The sequence below is a fragment of the Schistocerca serialis genome, chromosome 2 (genome assembly GCF_023864345.2).
Source record: "Schistocerca serialis cubense isolate TAMUIC-IGC-003099 chromosome 2, iqSchSeri2.2, whole genome shotgun sequence".
In the NCBI taxonomy this organism is placed as follows: domain Eukaryota; kingdom Metazoa; phylum Arthropoda; class Insecta; order Orthoptera; family Acrididae; genus Schistocerca; species Schistocerca serialis.
In genome coordinates, this window is record NC_064639.1 from 719,362,703 (window position 1) to 719,383,482 (window position 20,780).

Below are 20,780 nucleotides of genomic sequence, written 5' to 3' on the forward strand. Positions count from 1 at the left end.
CTCTGAATAATCATACAAGGCTTGCATTACCCTACACCTATAACAAAGGAACTTCATATCTGAAATACAAATAAATCCTTAATTAGAACAAAAGAAGGGGGGAGGAGAGAAGATGGACAAGCACATCTTACTTCTTTTAGGAGTCTAAAATTGCACTGGATCCAATTGGCTTCTGTCGTTTTACGAACTGTTTCTCCAATAAATAACATGTTACTGAAGGAGGTCAGTACTTTCAGAGTCAAACTCTATGTTTTTTATGATGCAGTTCCTAAATAAATCACAATATTCAAAATCATAATAAATTTAATCTCAAATGACACACAACCAAATCAGTTTGTCAAAGTTCTGATAGAGGAACAACATGAATGGCTGGATTATGACTGCTTACGAGGAAACTGTTTTATGACTTCCACTGTCTGTGCTCATAGTATTACGTGTTACTTTCCTACATTATAATAATAAGTAAATTGTATTGTTGCTACCAAAGCACTGTTCACTAAGTTTTTTAAGTTTGGTCACAGTGCACTATGTGTATTCTACTTTTTTTGGATTTATATACAAAACCATAGTTTCAATGACATTATTTTGAGATTATGACATACTGATGACAAAAGTTAGTCTGCAACAAGCACAGAGGTCTTTGAAACCATGCTGAAAAGCTGTCATCCATTCTTAGTTTCACTGTATCCACACCCATTAAAAATATCAGACACATTATAAATTCAGTGCATGCCTTCACACATAGATCTCCTCTACTTTTACATCTACATCATACTCCGTAAATCATTGAAGTGCATAGCAGAGGGTGGAAGATCAGTAATGGGGCTGAAACAGATAATGAGAACTGTGCCTAGAAATATAGAGTGGATTTTAAAGATTAAGTGTCATGGAGGAGTGATTATTTTGAAATGTTTTGCTTGTGTGACTAAAAGTTGGGAAAATGTTGGAAAGTTAGTTTCAATGGGGCAGTACACATTAAGGGAATTCAACAGAATAACACATAAATGATTTGATTTATTGTCTTGCATCTTCAGAAGATACACTGGGACAGACATACTCCTGTAATTATTTTTATAGACTAATTTGGGATGTGGGGAACGGGGGTCGGGGGTGGAGGGGGGTTGCATGAACGTCAGACTATGCACAAGATTAGATAGAAACAAGCTTGTTTCAAATGCACCACTGAGAATACTAGTACATAGTTCCAAAAGCCCAGGGTGTGAAGAGATACATTTGCCTTCTGGGCTTAGAAATAAGGGGCAAAATAACTGGTGAAGAATGTGTGGTGGTTATCAAAGAGGAATTGCTGGCTTCATGTACACCAATTATTTATCGCTGTCCAAAAATTATTCCTTCACAGAACAGTTTAACATCTCTTCAACATCAACTTGATCAGCAATGGAGAAATCTACACTTAAAATAGTGTATACCAAAAGTTCAGAAAGGGCACACTCAAGTTAACACACAGTTTCTCAGTCTTCTTCATTCTGCTAGAAATGTGGTATATAAATGTTTACAATACTTGAGGAAATATGATAAATGGGTAAACTGTGGAGGAAAAAATATACAAACAAAATATTTCTTGTGTGTTTAAATCTTCAAAAAAGTCTCTCTGTATGGTCATGCAGTGGTAAATTCTCTCTTTTTCTACTTTATCATTAACTTGAAGAGTATGTATAAATGATAAACTAAAAAGATGACTTACAAAATGGATTCAACTCAAACATCAAAAGATCTAAATTTTCTTCTTCATGAATTTGGTAGGGTCAAGGCTTGGTATTCAATGATAACATTGTTTACTTTTTATTTACTCATAATACATACAATAAATCAAAACTGAATAAAGCAGATAAAAATCGTCCATAGAACAAACCCAAACTTGGAAATAATGTAACCACAGATACATAATGTTAATCTGGGCAAGTGAACTTTATAAATTGCCAAAAAATTTACTACACTACCTAATTTTGCAATGAAGAACCCGTTTATCTTCTCTTTCTCAATTACCCTTTAAAGAGGCAACTGAATCCTTTCTAAAGGAAGGAAGAAAAACCAACCAACCAACCAAATCCCCCCCCCCCCCCCTCGCACACACATACTAATTGTTAAGGCTGGATGCACTGAAGACAGCCGACAGCCTCAAACAGAGTGACTAAACTGTATATTTACATGCAACAACCGTTCCAGAAATCCAGTTAGTCAGATGTAAGGCAACAAGGTCTCCAGAACAGAACCTTGTACTTAAAGATGTATTTTACAAGCTTGGCCAGAATTTCTGATGCATCATTTTTTATTTTCACTGTGTAAATCATTCATAGATTTGATGTTTTAATATACTTTTTGCATACATTGAGAATGTGTTAAGCTAAGCGAAATATGATTACATCCAATTTTTCTTCTCTTGAAATAATGAAGAAATATGTAGGTACGAATTTTGCACTTCTATTTAAATTTACTTGAACCCTACTTAGGAGCTAAATGCTTTGCCATTTCATAAATGACACTATTATAGCATTATACAAAATACCGACATTGACGTAATGGTCCTGTCATAAAATTTGTAAGTGAATTCAAAAAAGGCAAATTATAATTGAAAGTCCTACCAACACAAAGGTAATAATAGCTGAAACAATGTCTTACAAGAGAATAAAGTACAAACAGATGATATGTAGTTACACATCCTGTAATTGGAGAGAAATCACAAGTGCAATTCTAAATTGTACAGATGATGATGAAATTAATCATAGGCTACAAAGAGAGCTTGTTAATAATACACACCAGATCAGATGTCCACTAAGTTCAGTGAGTTTTGACATTGCATAGCCTGCCAATAATGTTGGGTGAAGGTGGTAGGAGGAGGAGGAGGAGGAGGAGGAGGAGATTAGTGTTTTAACATCCCATCGACAGTGTGGTCATTAGAGACTGAGCACAAGCTCGGGTTAAGGTAGGATGGGGAAGGAAATCAGCCATTACCTACTAAAGGTACCATCCTGGCACTTGCTTTAAGCGATTTAGGGAAATTACGGAAAACCTAAATCACGATGGCCAGACGCAGATTTGAATCACCATCCTCCCAAATGCAATTCCAGTATACTAACTACTGAGCTATCTTGCTCGGTGGGATGAAGTTTGATCCTTATGGACGACTGGTCGAGGAAATATGACTTAAAAGTTTATGTAAAATGGGTATTCAAAATATAGGCTCAACCTAAAGAAGACTTAAAAAACATTTGCTGTGACCTTATGGACTGTTATGTGATGCAGAAAAAGCTATGCTAATTATGGTACCCTCTTTGAAAAGAAGGCCTACTCAGGTGCATGAAAGTTATACTTTCTGATCGTATATTAATTGCTGTTGTAATGAAGTTTACTGCACCAAGAATAGACGATACAATAAAATCCCACAAGACAAAAAAAAGACTTAGAAGTGTATGAAGAGTAAGAACGCACATGAGCCACTTTGTGGATGTTTTGCAACAGAGTGCCACAGAGCAATGTATATACCTTTCAAGACCATCGGCAACAAGTTCCTAGTTAAAAACAAATCATCTGATGTTCTTTTGGGTCACAAAAGAGGAGTATCTACTTAATGAATGGCAGAAATGTAATAACCTGAGAACTGGACAGAAAACAGATACTGTGTGCTACATTCTGTACTTTAAACACCATTACCTCATAAGAACATAGTAGTGAACACCAAAGCTACGCTGTTTTCTTTCTGAAATATTATATTCAGGAACTCCTCAACAACAGTGAACAAGGACGAAAAGGTTTGGTAAAATCAGACTGTTCCTGAGTAATTACGTGAAATGATGTTTCCTATTTTTCAAATTATGTTCAATAAGTTGTATAGGTAAATGTCAAAATTTTAAGATGATTTAAAAATGGTAATGTGTGTGGATGTTCATATATAGCCTTGTGGGGGGAAAAACAAACTACAGGCATACTACCTCCAATTTTCTTGTCTATCAAAGTATAAAAGTGACACAAAATTGGGTGCAACGTCCTATGAAGAAGCACTATCATTAAAATAATTTATCTGATTCTAAGTTGCAAAAATGTCATCACTGAATCAATATAAATCCTTAATAATCATTACAGAACATATATTGCTTTCATACCAATTTGCTTGCCTTTTAGTTTCTAGCATTAAGCACTAAAATCCATTATTTACAGAACTCAAAAGTCAAAGAACTGAGGATGTCTATATATTATGACTTCTATTATTTGGATGTTGAACTCTGATAAAATAGCACCACAAGTGAAAATTTGGAATGATGTGAATAAAGATCCCACCTCCACTGCCGCCCACCAAGACTCAAATTGCACTTTCCCATGCTGAGAAGGAAGTACTGGTCAACAAAACCCATGTAACCACGCAATACAACCAACTCAAAATTCATTATTTTGTTTGATAACAAATTAGTCTGAAACTTTAACACAAATATTTAAGTTGTTACAATAATAATTATAATTGTACCTCTGAGGGATCAGGCTAAAGATTACAAGTCACTGACCTTTCACATATGAGACAAACATTATTTTTCAAGCTCTTGGCATAAAATACACGTTATATTCTTCTATATGGTTACAGCAGATGAGCTTCAATGGGCTATACTTCAAAATATTTTACAGTCACTCCCTCCTCCCTTCTTCTTCTTCCAAAATGGCAATACAACCCTGAGCCAACTCAATGAACAGTAGTGTGCTATGAATATATATATGCTCAGTACTAATCAATGATTAAGGAATTAAATTTACAATCTGTGAGTAGATGAAATCCTATACATTCAATATATCTTTTCTATTGCAAATAATATCAATCTGTGAACATTACCTATAAAATTATCCTAACACAAAAATTTCCAAAAGTTGTGCAAGTGACAGGAATGAAGTGCAAAGGAGTCACTGCAAATAATACACTAAATGTAAAGTACACACGACTGCTTTCAGTACCAGCCGAAACTGAAAGGCACTTTTTATTAACCTGATATTAATAATATTCACAAATTTTTATGATTTAAAATGTTCATTTTTTAGTAATGTACAACAGATATTTCATATGTTCATATTTATATGGGAAACCTTATCACTATCTACACATGAAAATATGTTACAACATCTGGCTAATATATATCAGTGCAATAATCACAGAATCAAGTAACAGTTCTTTCATCTTAAAATGCATCACTGGAATATTTTACATTATATAATCTGTACACACAGCAATCATCAATAGTTACACACTTATTTACACACACACACACACACACACACACACACACACACACACACACACACACACACACACAGCAGGTACACTTTTATGTAAAAGATTTAATTATAATCTCCACATATTTAACATTTGACATTTTACTTTCTGTACACCTCTGGACAATTAATTATACATTATACAATATTACAAAGTCATAAAATATGCAACAACATGATAGTATTGCATGAACATAACTGTGCACGCATGTATCATCAAAATTATTTTGGTACCGGGTTTAAATTGGACATTTTTGTAGCACTGTAGGCACTTTTACTATTCCTGTCCAAAACCTTCAGTTTCTTCAATAGCGTAATTCAGCTTTTCAACAAGTTGATCATAACTCTTATATGGCGGGAGATCAAGTCGATTAAAGCAAGTGTGAGATCTTGGCAGCCATGTTTCCTTGCCTACCTTTTCAATACAGAATCTCTGTGGACCATTACTCCCTGCAAAACATAATTTAAACTGATAATTTAAACTGATACAACAACAAATTTTTAATATAAACAAAAAGAGACAAAAAAGTAAGTGAATCTAGCCATAAAAGCTATTTTCATTTTATTAATACTATTCTACAAGTGGCTATTCTATAGGTGGCTAAGAAGATCAAATGGCAACATAGTACCCACAAATGTAAACAAAAACACCACTCAAGGATAGGCCTTAGTACTGTTCCAACTGGGTGACTATTGCCTACAAGGGAGTATAAGGAGAAATCTATGACTGTGGGACATATGACCAGCATGTCAACAATCTTTCCAGTCGTTACTGCCAGTAGATGAGTCCTGATGATGGTTTTGCTTCTTTATTCAAGCAGCTCCTCATCTGGTCTCACGTGGCATGGAGGAGTCCTTTACATACCTCCCAACCTCAGAAAAAAAATCTGAGGAGATAACAGGAATCGAACCCAGACACTTCCTCATTGAAGGCAACAACACTAACCATTTAGCTACAGAGGTGGTCAATAATAACCTGTTTATGTGGAGTTCTAACAATTGCTCACTCTAAAATTAAATACACAGTGAAAAAATGTGTTACTTATTGAGCGGAGAAAGCTGCGAGCATTAACAGAAAGTTACAACAAAATCTGATATCTGGTAGGAAATGAGATACTGTGGGATTAATTAGGAGATTCAATTATAGGCCCATGTGAAGGAAGATGCAACCACAGGATGACAAGGAAACAAACATGGCAGTGTTAACAACATTATTTGAAATCCTGGTGTTAACAACATTATTTGAAATCCTGAGATGTTAGAAGTGTAGTGAGCACTATCTTACTATGTGCTATTTTCAATCCACAACAACAAATTGTTCTAACTGGTCACCATTTTGTCCGCCTACTTCTCCTGTCTCCCATTTTCTGTTTAATTTCTTTTTTCCTATAGTGTCTTGTTTTTGTGGTATCCTAAGCTCTTCCTTAGTTTTATTTGTCACTTCATATTTTTCTCCCAAGTGACTTTCTATTTTCCACACAATTTATTTGTTACGTGTCTTTATTAGGTCTTTAGCTTGCACCCTTTCCCATCATTGCAATTTTAAGAGTAACTAAGTTCACAAGAGCAGGAATATAGAAGGCTTGCAAATAACAATATAATAAATAAGTATACATTGGTGTCATATGGACATAAACGAGAATATGCTGTATAGCAAGTTATCAAGTGAAAGGTTCTGGTATAATACCATTGTTGACAGAAAGTATGCAAATTATAGACAAGCAAGCAGAAAAGATCAGGGTGCTGTGTTGCAGAGTATGCCCCAATCATTGTAAGTGTAGTGGCCATCACACGAACATAAAACACTGTACATTGATTGGGAGACAACAGACATATAACATGGATTGTCTTGCAGGTAGCTATTCCTTAGATGAAATAGGTTTTACAATGGCATGGGGGTGGAAAAGTGTTTCATGACGATGCGTAGAAAAAGGGGCGGGGGGAGATACTCACAAGTATGGGAATCTCACTGTAAATGTTGCAAGGAAATGGGTCGGTTTGTTGCAAAACTCAAGAGGAAATTGAGATGGCTGTTCTTCATGCTGTGAATGTGGTTAATCACAGAGCATAATCTCAGACTACTTAGCAATATACACTGCTGGTAATTCAGTGTCAGACAGATGTCTGTTCTCACATAATATTATTCTTTGGTGGAGAGCCTCCACCAGCTTGAACAGTCCCATGCTGACATGCAGGGTCCATGGATTCATGAGGTTGTCTCCATACCCGTACATGTTCATCCGCTCAATACAATTTGAAACCACACTCCACTGACCAGGCAACATGTTCCCAGTCATCAACAGTCCAATGTTTGTGTTGACTGACCAAGGCGAGATGTAAAGCTTTGTGTCATGCAATCATCAAGGGTACACGAATGGGCCTTCAGCTCCAAAAGCCCATATAGATGATGTTTCATTGAATGGTTAGCACGGTGACACTTGCTGATGGCCCAGCATTGCAATCTGCAGCAATTTGCGAAAGCGTTTCACTTCTGTCATGTTGAACGATTCTCTTCAGTTGTTGTTGGTCCCGTTCTTGCAGGATCTTTTTCCAGCCACAGTGATGTCAGAGATTTGAGGTTTTACTGGATTCCTCATATTCAAGGTACACTCGTGAAATGGTCGTACAGGGAAAACACCACTTCACTGCCACCTTAGAGATTCCGTGCCCCATCGCTTATGTGTGAACTATAACACCACATTCAAACTCGCTCAAACCTTGATAACCTGCCATTGCAGCAGCAGTAACTGATCTAACAACTTCACCAGACACTTGTTGTCTTATATAGGTGTTGCTGAGTGCAGTGCCATATTCTGCCTATTTATGTATCTCTGTATTTGAATATACATGCCTATACCAGTTTCTTTGGGGCTTCAGTGGAATTTTATGTTTTATTTTCTTATAACAATAATGAAAATTTCTGGATGGAGCAATACGTAAAATAAGGGAAAAGCAAACGATCATCTATAGTGGACTGATGTGTGCACCAAACACACACGCAACATAGATCACTATCCACACTAACTTTTGAGCCCCTGCTCTTTTATTAGTAAAATGCACACATTCAGACACAGCACCATGCAACCAACCAAATGCACTGTATCAGTCTGCTATAGATGAGTGGCTGCCTATCCCTTATTTTACGTGTTACATTTTCTTCACACCCTTACTGTTTATAATTGTTTCTTTTACCAAATTTCAGTTGCAAAGGAGAGGCCAGATAATGTGTCGCTCCAATTTCAATGAGCTTTGACAAACTAGGAGGGGCTACTCAGAAGTATCTCTTGTGAAAGGGTTTAGCTCATTATGCTACTATTCTTGGAAAAAAAAAATATCAATGTCAACTGCCAAGATTATTCATATGTTTTGTATCAAGTGGATTTGTAGAACAGCCATATATCAGGAAACTTGATTTACACGTATCAGGCCCACAACTTAACACTTTTCAAGAAACTGAAGAAATGGTTATTTCGAACACCGTTGATAAACTGGAGGAGGAAAGCAGCATTGGTCAAGTGGTTTAAGTTCCACATTTTGATGGCTGTCAACTTCACCATGTATGCGGGTTTGAAGTGCACTGATCATGATTTATGTACTGTTATTTTCAATGAAACGAAATGATCACATGCCATTTTTGGCTGGGGTATTCAGTTGCCTGACACTGCTTCTGCGAGTTGTCGGGAATGACAGTGAAGGCGATACAACACCCAGTCACCAGTGGATTACCTATAAGACAGTTAGCCGAGCTGACTACTCAACTAGAGAGGTGCATGTCATTTTCAATAAAACAGCTTTTATTATGAACTAGGAGAAAACAGTGTTTGTGCCTATGAACTTTGATGAAATGTGTTTGATCCTGTATGTAAATTGTGTGTTTATTTTTTCTTTTCATTTTTTTTCTCCCTCCTCAAAATATATTAACCAGTTTTACGGAATATAAAGTTGGAAAAGTGACCCAACGTATTACACAACTACCTTTTGAACTTCTTGTCCTCCTATGTTTTTATGTTCTGAAACACCCACTTATTTTCTTCCAATCAGGGTAGCACATAGTGCATTGTATGGTATTCATGAGAGAAGCAAGGAAAATAGAGAAATACTCTGTGCTATGCACACTAGATGAAAGCATTTACAGAATTCAGATTATTTCCGACACAAAATGCAACTGAAAGCTAACTTACTTTAAGTTTACGTTTCTGTTTATGTTGGCACTTTTCTTGGCAAATAATTTCAAAATGCAGCATGTGTACAATAACACTGTTTGGAATATTTAGGCTGACAATTAATTGTACTAAAATCCTGTTTTAGTGAAAGGTAGGACACTTTGACCACAAATGCACATGAAGTGGACACAGCAAATTCTAATATAAATATATTAATGCCACACATGTAGCCATTTATTTTAAAATTACAAGTAAAATCACCAACTGGTGTGTCGATTTAAGGGCAGCATTCAGACACCGGTTGGTCAACTTCGTTCTTGATGACAGTTTGATGGTGGCCTTTCATCCAGGAAGAGGGTAAGCTACAACCTACTGTCCCTGCACCCTCCATCCGACAGTTCTTCCTTTCTCTGTCCTGTCACCCCCTTCCAATTCATGACCCCATGCCATTAGTGTGAGCCACTTCCCACAGGCTGGCTGCTACAATTGTACCAGCCCTTAGACCTGCCACTCCTCCCTCCCACATTCATAGCCAGCAATCTGGTTGCCTCTCTCCGAACTAGCCACTACACCCAGCCCCTTGCCCTGCCTCCCACCTCTCTTCCCCTCTACCTACTCCACCCACTACAACCACTCCAGTTGCCTGAAAATAGCATTGTCACTGTTAGTCCAGCTGGCATCGTGTAAGTGTGTGTGTGTGTGTGTGTGTGTGTGTGTGGGGGGGGGGGGGGGGGGGGGGGGGGAAGGGGGTTGCATTCTTCTCTAACTCATCTTTGTCAAAGGATAACTCTGACCACAATCTATTGGTTATGACCTGTAGATTAAAACTGAAGAAACTGCAAAAAGGTGGGAATTTAAGAAGATGGGACCTGGATAAACTGAAAAAAACCAGAGGTTGTACAGAGTTTCAGGGAGAGCATAAGGGAACAATTGACAGGAATGGGGGAAAGAAATACAGTAGAAGAAGAATGGGTAGCTTTGAGGGATGAAGTAGTGAAGGCAGCAGAGGATCAAGTAGGTAAAAAGACGAGGGCTAGTAGAAATCCTTGGGTTACAGAAGAAATATTGAATTTGATTGATGAATGGAGAAAATATAAAAATGCAGTAAATGAAGCAGGCAAAAAGGAATACAAACATCTCAAAAATGAGATCGACAGGAAGTGCAAAATGGCTAAGCAGGGATGGCTACAGGACAAATGTAAGGATGTAGAGGCTTATCTCGCTCGGGGTAAGATAGATACTGCCTACAGGAAAATTAAAGAGACCTTTGGAGATAAGAGAACCACTTGCATGAACATCAAGAGCTCAGATGGAAACCCAGTTCTAAGCAAAGAAGGGAAAGCAGAAAGGTGGAAGGAGTATATAGAGGGTCTATACAAGGGTGATGTACTTGAGGACACTATTATGGAAATGGAAGAGGATGTAGATGAATATGAAATGGGAGATACGATACTGCGTGAAGAGTTTGACAGAGCACTGAAAGACCTGAGTCGAAACAAGGCCCCCAGAGTAGAAAACATTCCATTGGAACTACTGACGGCCTTGGGAGAGCCAGTCCTGACAAAACTCTACCATTGGGTGAGCAAGATGTATGAAACAGGCGAAATACCCTCAGACTTCAAGAAGAATATAATAATTCAAATCCCAAAGAAAGCAGGTGTTGACAGATGGGAAAATTACCAAACTATCAGTTTAATAAGTCACAGCTACAAAATACTAACGCGAATTCTTTACAGAAGAATGGAAAAACTAGTAGAAGCCGACCTTGGGGAAGATCAGTTTGGATTCCGTAGAAATGTTGGAACAAGTGAGGCAATACTGACCCTACGACTCATCTTAGAAGCTAGATTAAGGATGGGCAAATCTACGTTTCTAGCATTTGTAGACTTAGAGAAAGCTTTTGACAATGTTGACTGGAATACTCTCTTTCAAATTCTGAAGGTGGCATGGATAAAATACAGGGAGCGAAAGGCTATTTACAATTTGTACAGAAACCAGATGGCAGTTATAAGAATCAAGGGGCATGAAAGGGAAGCAGTGGTTGGGAAGCAGTGGTTGGGAAGGGAGTGAGACAGGGTTGTAGGCTATCCCCAATGTTATTCAATCTGTATATTGAGCAAGCAGTGAAGGAAACAAAAGAAAAATTCGGAGTAGGTATTAAAATCCATGGAGAACAAATAAAAACTTTGAGGTTCACCGATGACATTATAATTCTGTCAGAGACAGCAAAGGACTTGGAAGAGCAGTTGAACGGAATGGATAGTGTCTTGAAAGGAGGATACAAGATGAACATCAACAAAAGCAAAACGAGGATAATGGAATGTAGTCAAATTAAGTCGGGTGATGCTGAGGGAATTAGATTAGGAAATGAGACACTTAAAGTAGTCAAGGAGTTTTGCTATTTGGGGAGCAAAATAACTGATGATGGTCGAAGTAGAGAGGATATAAAATGTAGACTGGCAATGGCAAGGAACGCGTTTCTGAAGAAGAGAAATTTGTTAACATCAAGTATAGATTTAAGTGTCAAGAAGTCTTTTTGAAAGTATTTGTATGGAGTGTAGCCATGTATGGAAGTGAAACATGGACGATAAATAGTTTGGACAAGAAGAGAATAGAAGCTTTTGAAATGAGGTGCTACAGAAGAATGCTGAAGATTAGATGGGTAGATCACATAACTAATGAGGAATTATTGAATAGGATTGGGGAGAAGAGAAGTTTGTGGCACAACTTGACTAAAAGAAGGGATCGGTTCGTAGGACATGTTCTGAGGCTTCAAGGGATCACCAATTTAGTATTGGAGGGCAGCGAGAAGGGTAAAAATTGTAGAGGGAGACCAAGAGACGAATACACTAAGCAGATTCAGAAGGATGTAGGTTGTGGTAGGTACTGGGAGATGAAGAGGATTGCACAGGATAGAATAGCATGGAGAGCTGCATCAAACCAGTCTCAGGACTGAAAACAACAACAACAACTCTGAAAGGTAGCAGTTTTCTTTCTTTTGTGTGGACCCATGAACCAACTCATCTACATTGAATGAGGAAAAATAGTTACTAACCGCCACAGCAAACCTAAGTGCATTTGTGTCCTGTTTCTTCTACCAGCTGTGCTTGGTTCTTTATATAAGCACCACATAGTCTCATACAGCTACCTGATTAGCAAATGACAAGGTATCATCAAAACACAGTCCTGACATGTCAGTACCCATGACAGCCTTTGCAGAATCATCATTTACAAAAACTGGTACTGACGACAGTCAATAGGGTTCAAACACAGTCTGCTGGGTTATAGCATTCCAGGCAGCGACAAACATGTGCACAGCCTGTAAAATATTCATTCTCATTACAGCTTTTCTTCTGAAGGATGAAGCTGACCTCCACACAATAGCCATTCTGTAGTCAGCTTTGACAGTATCAACTATTCCCAGGTGTAAAGACTGTGAAGTTGACTTGTACAGTTAGTAGGAAGAAACACATCAATGTTTGTCGAGAAATGTCACTAAACTTGGGTATGCATGGCATCTACCAACAGTAAGAATGATTTTTCTTCCTACTGCATCTCTCTCAAAATCTAAATTTCTACGAAACTTTGAACAGCAGTCATCCCGGCACTGCTAATAAAATCATAGGTGCACAATAATGTTATGTTTATAGATCACCCCACCATTAATTGCTGCAACTTTTCACTTCTGTCACTATTAACCCACAGCACCATTATTTGTTTTCCCTCAGTTTTGGTTTTGACGAAAATAAATTGTAGAAGTTCCTGGATCCATCATAATTGAAAATGTTTCTGATCTCAAATCCATTATTAGTCATGGAAAAATATTCATCTTCCACCATTCAATACTTTCCACGTCTATAGCCTCACTGTCTTCACTTAAATTTTGGCAATAGAGGATATGGCACTTAAAATATAAATAAATAAAAATATAAATGACTAAACGAATAAAAGAATCCTGCCAACTGTTTGATTCAATGACATGTTCAATCCTGATATTCGGGATGATTTCCCAAGGCTTCTCCCATAGTAAATTTCGGCCTATAAACCTTCAGTTTAAGTGCACAGCTTATCACACACTACGTATGAGAGTATGGACCTAAGATCTGCTCTCATTTAGCATTTTCTGTGCGAGGGCAGGGGTGGGGGTGGGGGCAGGAGTGGGGGCACGTGCAGGGGTGGGGATGGGGGCAGTGGGTGGGGGCTGCCCTCTACCAATGGCTTCCTCCATTTTAGCTCCAACACCCCCTCACCTCCTCCCTGCCCCACAGCCTCAAAACACTGCACCTGTTGGCAGTCTAGTACCTGCACACTCCACCATATAGTGCACTCCTCTATCCCCATCCAGACAATGCTATCCCTTCCCCTTCCCTGGCCCCTCCAGATTGGTGCTTTCATTCTACACAACGGTTGTATTCTCCTCCGAGCTGCCGTAGATGGCGGCCCTGTGTGTGTGAGTTGTGCTTGCTTATATGAGTGGATGTTTGTATTTATATACGTACCTTTCGTTTTCTTTTTATGACAAAGGCTAGGGCCAAAAGCCAATGTGTAAGTGTCTTAATTGTGCCTCTTAGCAACTTCATGTGTCATCTTTATGGCAAGGAGCAAGCTATCTTTTCCTTACGTTGTTGTACTCTATATTCATAATAAAGCTGCCTTAAGTATAAAACAATACTAAGTATGTATGTTTAAACTCAACAAGGAGCTGCACAGATTTCAGCTGTGAGACAGACTAAAACATCCAATAAGTTATTCACTATCAATACTGTCATTTTTTCTTCTGTTTTCTTAATTATTACACGTCATCATGGGGATTTTTTATTCATGGTACTCTGCAGCACAACATATGAAAGGGAAAAGGTAACAGATATCTTCAAAATATAATGTTTACTGTTCAAGAGATATAAAATTAGTCTTACCCATGAGTTCAGCAAAACCTCCAACAGGAACTCTGCAGGTACCAGTGACAAACTGAAGCAGTCTTGCCCGTTTCTCATTGTCTGTTGTTCTGACGAACTGCAAACGAATAGAAAAATTAAAATCAGAATATGGCACAACAACTACAGAAAAAGAACAAAAGGGTGTGCCTTCCATGACACTCATATTCTGATCACTGACAACACCTACCAGGAGATGGAGAGCAAAAGAGAGAAACAGTGTTTTTTTTTTTTTTTGTTCGTTGCGTTTGGTCTGGGCGGACGTCACAAGACATCCGTTCAAGTTCATCGTTGATTCTTTGACTCAGTTTTTTTTTAGTACAGAGAGCACGCAGCCCTCTGACCGAACACGCTGAGCTACCGTGCCGGCGTGTTAGGCTCTAATTAGCCCATCAATGAGAGAAGAATATGTACAGTTCTTCTTTCCTGTTAATAACTGTCACTGGTATAGTTATGATGAAATATGTTATTACTTGAAACACTATCTTTAATCAGAACTCAATCCTTTAATCTGACTATGATTCCACATAAATTTCTGAATAATAAAATTCCTGCTTTGTTCAGCTCTTCATACCACCAAATTTTAAAAATAACCATATTTTATCCTTGGATCACACAAGTGGTATCATAACCAGCAAGTCATAATCACATAATAACTTGTCAGAGATATCATGCAACAAATCAAATCATTTGGAGGTGAATTGCTGAGATGTTGAAACTGAAGAAGAAAGAAAGAAAGAAAGAAAGACAGACTTGAGTTTAACATCACATTGACAGTGAGATCAATAAAGATGAGGAGGAAATCTGTCATTCCCTTTCAAACGAACCATCCCAGCATCTGCCTTAAGCCATTTAGTAAAATCACAAGTTAAAATTGGTTACCATTTGTATGACCAGAGGCAACAGATGAAGCAATTTTTAAAAATAGTTTACAATATGGGCATTGTATTCCCCTAAGGAAGAGTGATTAATCTGTATACAGTGGTTACAACTGATTTCTGTATTAACTGATGTACATGTTGAAAAATACTAAAACTGACACAATGTTCAATACCAATTTGTTACTGACTGTGCCAGCAATTGTTCATAAGAGGTTTCATATACACTGAAGTGCCAAAGAAACTGATATAGGCATGTCTATTGAAATACAGAGATATGTAAACAGGCAGAATATGGCACTGCGTTTGGCAACGCCTGTATAAGACACCAAGTGTTTGGGTGCAGTTGTTAGATTGGTTACTACTGCCACAATGGCACGTTATCAAAATTTAAATGGGTTTGAACATGGTGTTGCTGTTGGTGCACAAGCTATGGGACACAGCATCTTCGAGGTAGCGATGAAGTGGGGATTTCCCTTACAATCATTTCACGAGTGTACTGTGAATGTTAGGAATCCAGTAAAACATGAAATCTTCAACATCACTGTGGCCAGAAAAAGACCAAAAGAAAGGGACGAACGACAACTGAAGAGAATTGTTCAACATGACAGAAGTGCAACTCTTCCACAAATTGCTGCAGATTTCAATGCTGGGCCATCAACAAGTGTCAGTTCAATGAAACAACATTGATATGGGTTTTCGGAACTGTAGGCCCACTCGTGTACCCTTGATGACCGCATGACACAAAGCTTTATGCCTCACCTGGGCTTGTCAACATAGACATTGGACTGTTGATGGCTGGAAACATGTTGCCTGGTCTGATGAGTCTCATTCCAATTTTATCAAGCGGATGGACGTGCATGGGTATGGAAAAAAACCTCATGAATCTATGGACCCTGCATGTCAGCTGTGGACTTTTCAAGCAGGTGGAGGCTCTGTAATGGTGTGGGGCACGTGCAGTTGGAGTAATATGGGACTCTTGAAATGTCTGTATATGACTGACAGGTGACGCTATGTAAGCATCCTGTCTGATCACCTGCATCCATTCATGTCCTTGTGCATTCCAACAGACTTGGGCGATTCCAGCAGGAGAATGCAACACCGCACACACCCATAATTGCTACAGAGTGGTTCCAGGAACACTCTTCTGACTTTAAACACTTCTGCCAGGCACGAAACTCCCCAGACATGAACACTATTGAGCATATCTGGGATGTCTTGCAAAGTGCTGTCCAGAAAAGATTTCCACCCCCTTGTACTCTTACAGATTTGTGCACAGCCCTGCAGGCTTCAATTCCATCCAGCACTACTTCAGACATTAGTCGAGTCCATGCCACATTGTGTTGCAGCACTTGTGTGTGCTCACTGGGGCCCAACACGATATTAGGCAGGAGTACCAGTTTCTTTGGCTCTTCAGTGTATAAACGATCAGCTGTTATAAGCATGCCAATAGCTAGCCACACACAAGCAGATTTCTGCGACAGGTCGGAACTTCAGGACAGTTCCGCAAGTATTTTAGATGGATCTGACTTGCCATCTCAGGCTCATTGCTTTCTACTAATGTGCAGGCCCTGTCCATTGTATCAAATATCTCAGATCTGTTTGCAGGCTGGGTCCCTTTGTGTGTAGCATGAACAGGCCGATTTTCACGATTTACCCAGAACTGCAGTGCATGCTCGATAGAAAAGAGGCCATGGGCAATGAATTGCAGGTGTGTGAATGTGTCTTGCCAAAAATATCTTGTACAGTGCAGTTTTTTTTAGACATTTTACTGTAGTACGAGGGCCATTCCCCCACCTTGATTCCAACTCATTGCTGTTGATGCCACTTCCTTATACACCAACATCCCTCATGCGTAAGGTCTTCTATGGTCTTACCAGACTTAGTCTGCAAAACAGATTTCCCACACCATATCCACACAACACCCCAATCCTCAACATCCCCAGACCAGTTAAAAAGGAGCACCCCCCTTCAACACCCAATACCAACCCAGACTGGAACAATTGAACCACATCTATAATCATGGCTTTGATTATCTATCATCATGTTCTGATATGAGGTACATCCTACTCTAGAACCTTCCCACCCCTCCTAAACTGGTGTTCCATCACCCACCCATGCTCCACAACATCCTAGTCCATCCCTACGACACTCCCAATCCCAACCTCTTGCCACAGAAATTATACTCCTGTGAAAGACCCAAGTAGAAGACCAGCCCAATCCACACACCCAGCACTTCCTAGTCCAGCGCTTTCACAGGCTTATCCTACCCAATCAGAGGTTGGGCCACCTGTGGTCATACACCAGCTCTACTGCAATCATTGCACAGCTGTCCACCTGGGAACATAACATCCTTTATTTCCAGGTCTGCTTCATAAGCCAGGCCATCTGGATTATCCACTTTATCACCTGATTTTCTGAACTGTGTGGATGGGAATTACTCTTACAGCACATTCTCCACTCCCGAAACTATCCTGGCTGCAACCTACGATAAACTCTTGTCCCCACACCCTCCACCCAACACAGGGTGTATACGTGGACAAGGAAAAAAAATTCCCCGATTTTTCCCGGATTTCCCAGTTAAAAATACACTTTCTCCCGGGCGAAAGTACACTTTTTCTGTGTTAAGTGACAGTATACTCTTCCTCGGCACTGTAAAACTCATCAATCCTTTGAATGTTTATTGTTTTATATACCGACGTAGAATTTCCCAGCACTTTCGAAAATGAATCTCAGGGGGGAAAACCACCTTTGATGTGCAGCAACATGTACGCTGCATATTTTCGTATTACGAAGGTATAAATTTGAATTCCACCAAACACCGCATGGCACTTCCCGAAGCACTGAAATCGAGATTGCGATACGCTTTTGTAAGCGTGATCTCGCCAGCTGATGACAGCATAGGACACGTGATGTAATCAGCGAACAGCAATATCACTCTTAAGTATCACAAACACACAAATAACGAAAGTTAATGGTTTAAATAAACATACATAGCACTCACATATAATATTGGTCTCGAAGCTTAATAAGCTGGAAGAGAAGCTAAGTTTCCACATATAATGTTGATCTTTTTTTGCGTGTGTTACACTTTAAGATACATCACACAAATGTAGCAGTAAAATTTTTAATAACGACGTAAATGTCTGATCTTCTGGACTCTAAATTCTTCTAAATGGTCATCCTGAAAGAGTTGACTTTTAAAGAGGAGTGAAACGCTTTGTGATTTAAGAAATTCATCGTACATTCTCGCATTATAGTTCATCTTGCGTATAAGTAAATCTGCTTTGAATGTAGCGCCTTTCAAAACACCATTCGCAATATTTTCCCGCGACGTGTTAAGACATAGGTTCGGTTCAGCAGTTGCAACAGAGCGCCAGATAATAGGCGTCATCACGCTTGCGCAGCTACGATGACGCAGGAAGCCCTTATGTTCGTACGTGTAAAACATTAAAAGATCTTACATTGTGTCATAAAAGGAACAAGACAAAAGAGGATACTTCAAAAGCATCGGAATTTCATGAACCATACTAAAATGCATAATTCGACTTCAAATACACAATCGTATGTAAATTTTCTTGGAGTAAGCACTCCGTCTTCAGGCCACAAGTGGCCCATCAGGACCATCTGACCGCCGTGTCATCCTCAGGTGAGGATGCGGATAGGAATTGCATGTGGTCAGCACACCGCTCTCCCGGTCGTTATGATGGTTTTCTTTGACCGGAGCCGCTACTATTCGGTCGAGTAGCTCCTCATTGGCATCACGAGGCTGAGTGCACCCCGAAAAATGGCAACAGCACATGGCGGCCGGATGGTCACCCATCCAAGTGCCGGCCACGCCCAACAGCGCTTAACTTCGGTGATCGCAAGGGAACCTGTGTATCCACTGCGGTAAGGCCGTTACCCAAATTTTCTTGAAGTACCAGTACTATATTATCTCATGTTTGGTTCAATATGGCATAATGCCATACGTGCACTTGAAATGCAGCGAAAAGTTGAAACTAGCCAATAGTGTGAAATCAAACACTTCGTTTCAAATAAATTGACTGTCTCGGCAGAAAAGATTAATAAAAACCGGCAAAAATAACTTCATTGTTCTGTAAGACAATTAACGCTTGACTGTCAGAAAAGTGGAAATAAAATCTGAAACTAAAAACATATTTTAGCCTTCCGTAATTATGTGAACTATTTTAATTAATTTGATAGCTCACTGCCACAAAAATCCGTTTTGTTATCGTTTAGCGTGAGAGCAATAAACGAAGAGGAAACAACAAAATCACTGAACGTGAACACAGGTCACGTCGTGACGACCCACTTCCCCACCACAACTCAGACTGCTCTGTGTATCAGCCCCAGATTTACTATATTTTCGAATCGGGGCAATATTAAGAAGTGGCGCCCAGCCACACTTCTGTAACCAGAAGCGGGAGAAGGTACTACTCATACGCGACTCAACTGCGAATGCGCAAGATCCCGCCTGCAACTGCTCAAACGAATCTAATTTAAACAGTTATCACGTCACGCTTATCGGAGGCAATTTGTTGTTATAAAGCATTGCATAGTCTTCCTAAAGCGTTTGATGGACTTTGCTGTTGGTAGACGCTTGTATGAGCACTGTTTTGTTGTATATGGCTCATTTCCTTTTTTTTTTTTTCCATTTTTTTTTTTCTCTCGTTCATGTTTTGTTGCTGCACCATTATTCTGCAGTAGCGGGATGCAGTAATGTCCTTTGTTAGAATATTGGTTCTTACCAGTCAAAATCACAAAAATTTAACTGAAAACTAAAACAAAGAAAAATTCCCAGAATTCTAAACAACTCCCGGGATTTTCCTGGTTTTCTCCCGGATGAAAAAATTCCCGGGTTTTTCCCGGATCTCCCGGTTGTCCCGGGTCGTATACACCCTGCAACAGTTTATGCCCACTCTGTCCTATAACCTCCTCCCAATTCATCTCTCCTCACTCTCACTTTCTGCCACTGCACCCACTGATCTTTTCATCTTCCCTGCTCCTTTCCTTTCCCACTCCTTCCCCCCTACAGCCAACAATGCTGTACCTGGCAGCCTTGTCCTGCCGTCATCTAGTCTCTGCATACTCTGCCAGATAGCCCTCTTCACTCTCCCACCCATACTCTCCTATCCCCCCCCCCCCCCCCCCCCCCCTTTCCCTGCCCCACTACAGATTGCTGCTCAAGTTACCTATCATGCACGCAAAGGTAGCTGAGGCATTGCACAGATCAAATGGCATAACTTCAAACTCATAGAGACCTTTAGGTTTTATGGAAAGAGACTTTTCGCCCTTGAGTGAACATCAGTCTCTCAGTAGCCAGTCTGTATATCCACAGTGGAGAAATACTTCACTCATATCCAGCAGCCCAGGTGAAATAAATTTGGGGCAAGTATACACATGCTTTTAGGTGATTGTGTTCAGCCACTGGGAAGTGGTACAGAAACAACATGTACCACATTTCTTTCTCATGAGGGTAACATGAGATTAGCAAGGATACTCCAACAGCTAAATGATGTCATTTTATACTA

At 39.4% G+C, this 20,780-nt stretch overlaps 1 protein-coding gene and 1 pseudogene across 2 annotated transcripts in view; both read right to left on the reverse strand.

Annotated features, from left to right (window-relative positions):
- Nucleotides 1-1,777: 1,777 nt before the first annotated feature.
- LOC126457905 (E3 ubiquitin-protein ligase Su(dx)) overlaps nt 1,778-20,780 on the reverse strand; it is a 129,509-nt gene continuing 110,506 nt past the window's right edge. For both annotated transcript variants that reach the window (XM_050094581.1, XM_050094582.1), the window contains exons 14-15: nt 14,351-14,447; nt 1,778-5,721 (exon numbers count right to left, since the gene is read on the reverse strand). In XM_050094581.1, the coding sequence (XP_049950538.1) occupies nt 5,549-5,721; nt 14,351-14,447 (270 nt within the window). In that variant the 3' untranslated portion in view covers nt 1,778-5,548. The remainder of the gene's footprint in view (nt 5,722-14,350; nt 14,448-20,780) is intronic.
- Nucleotides 19,035-19,151, reverse strand: LOC126458886 (5S ribosomal RNA; annotated as a pseudogene).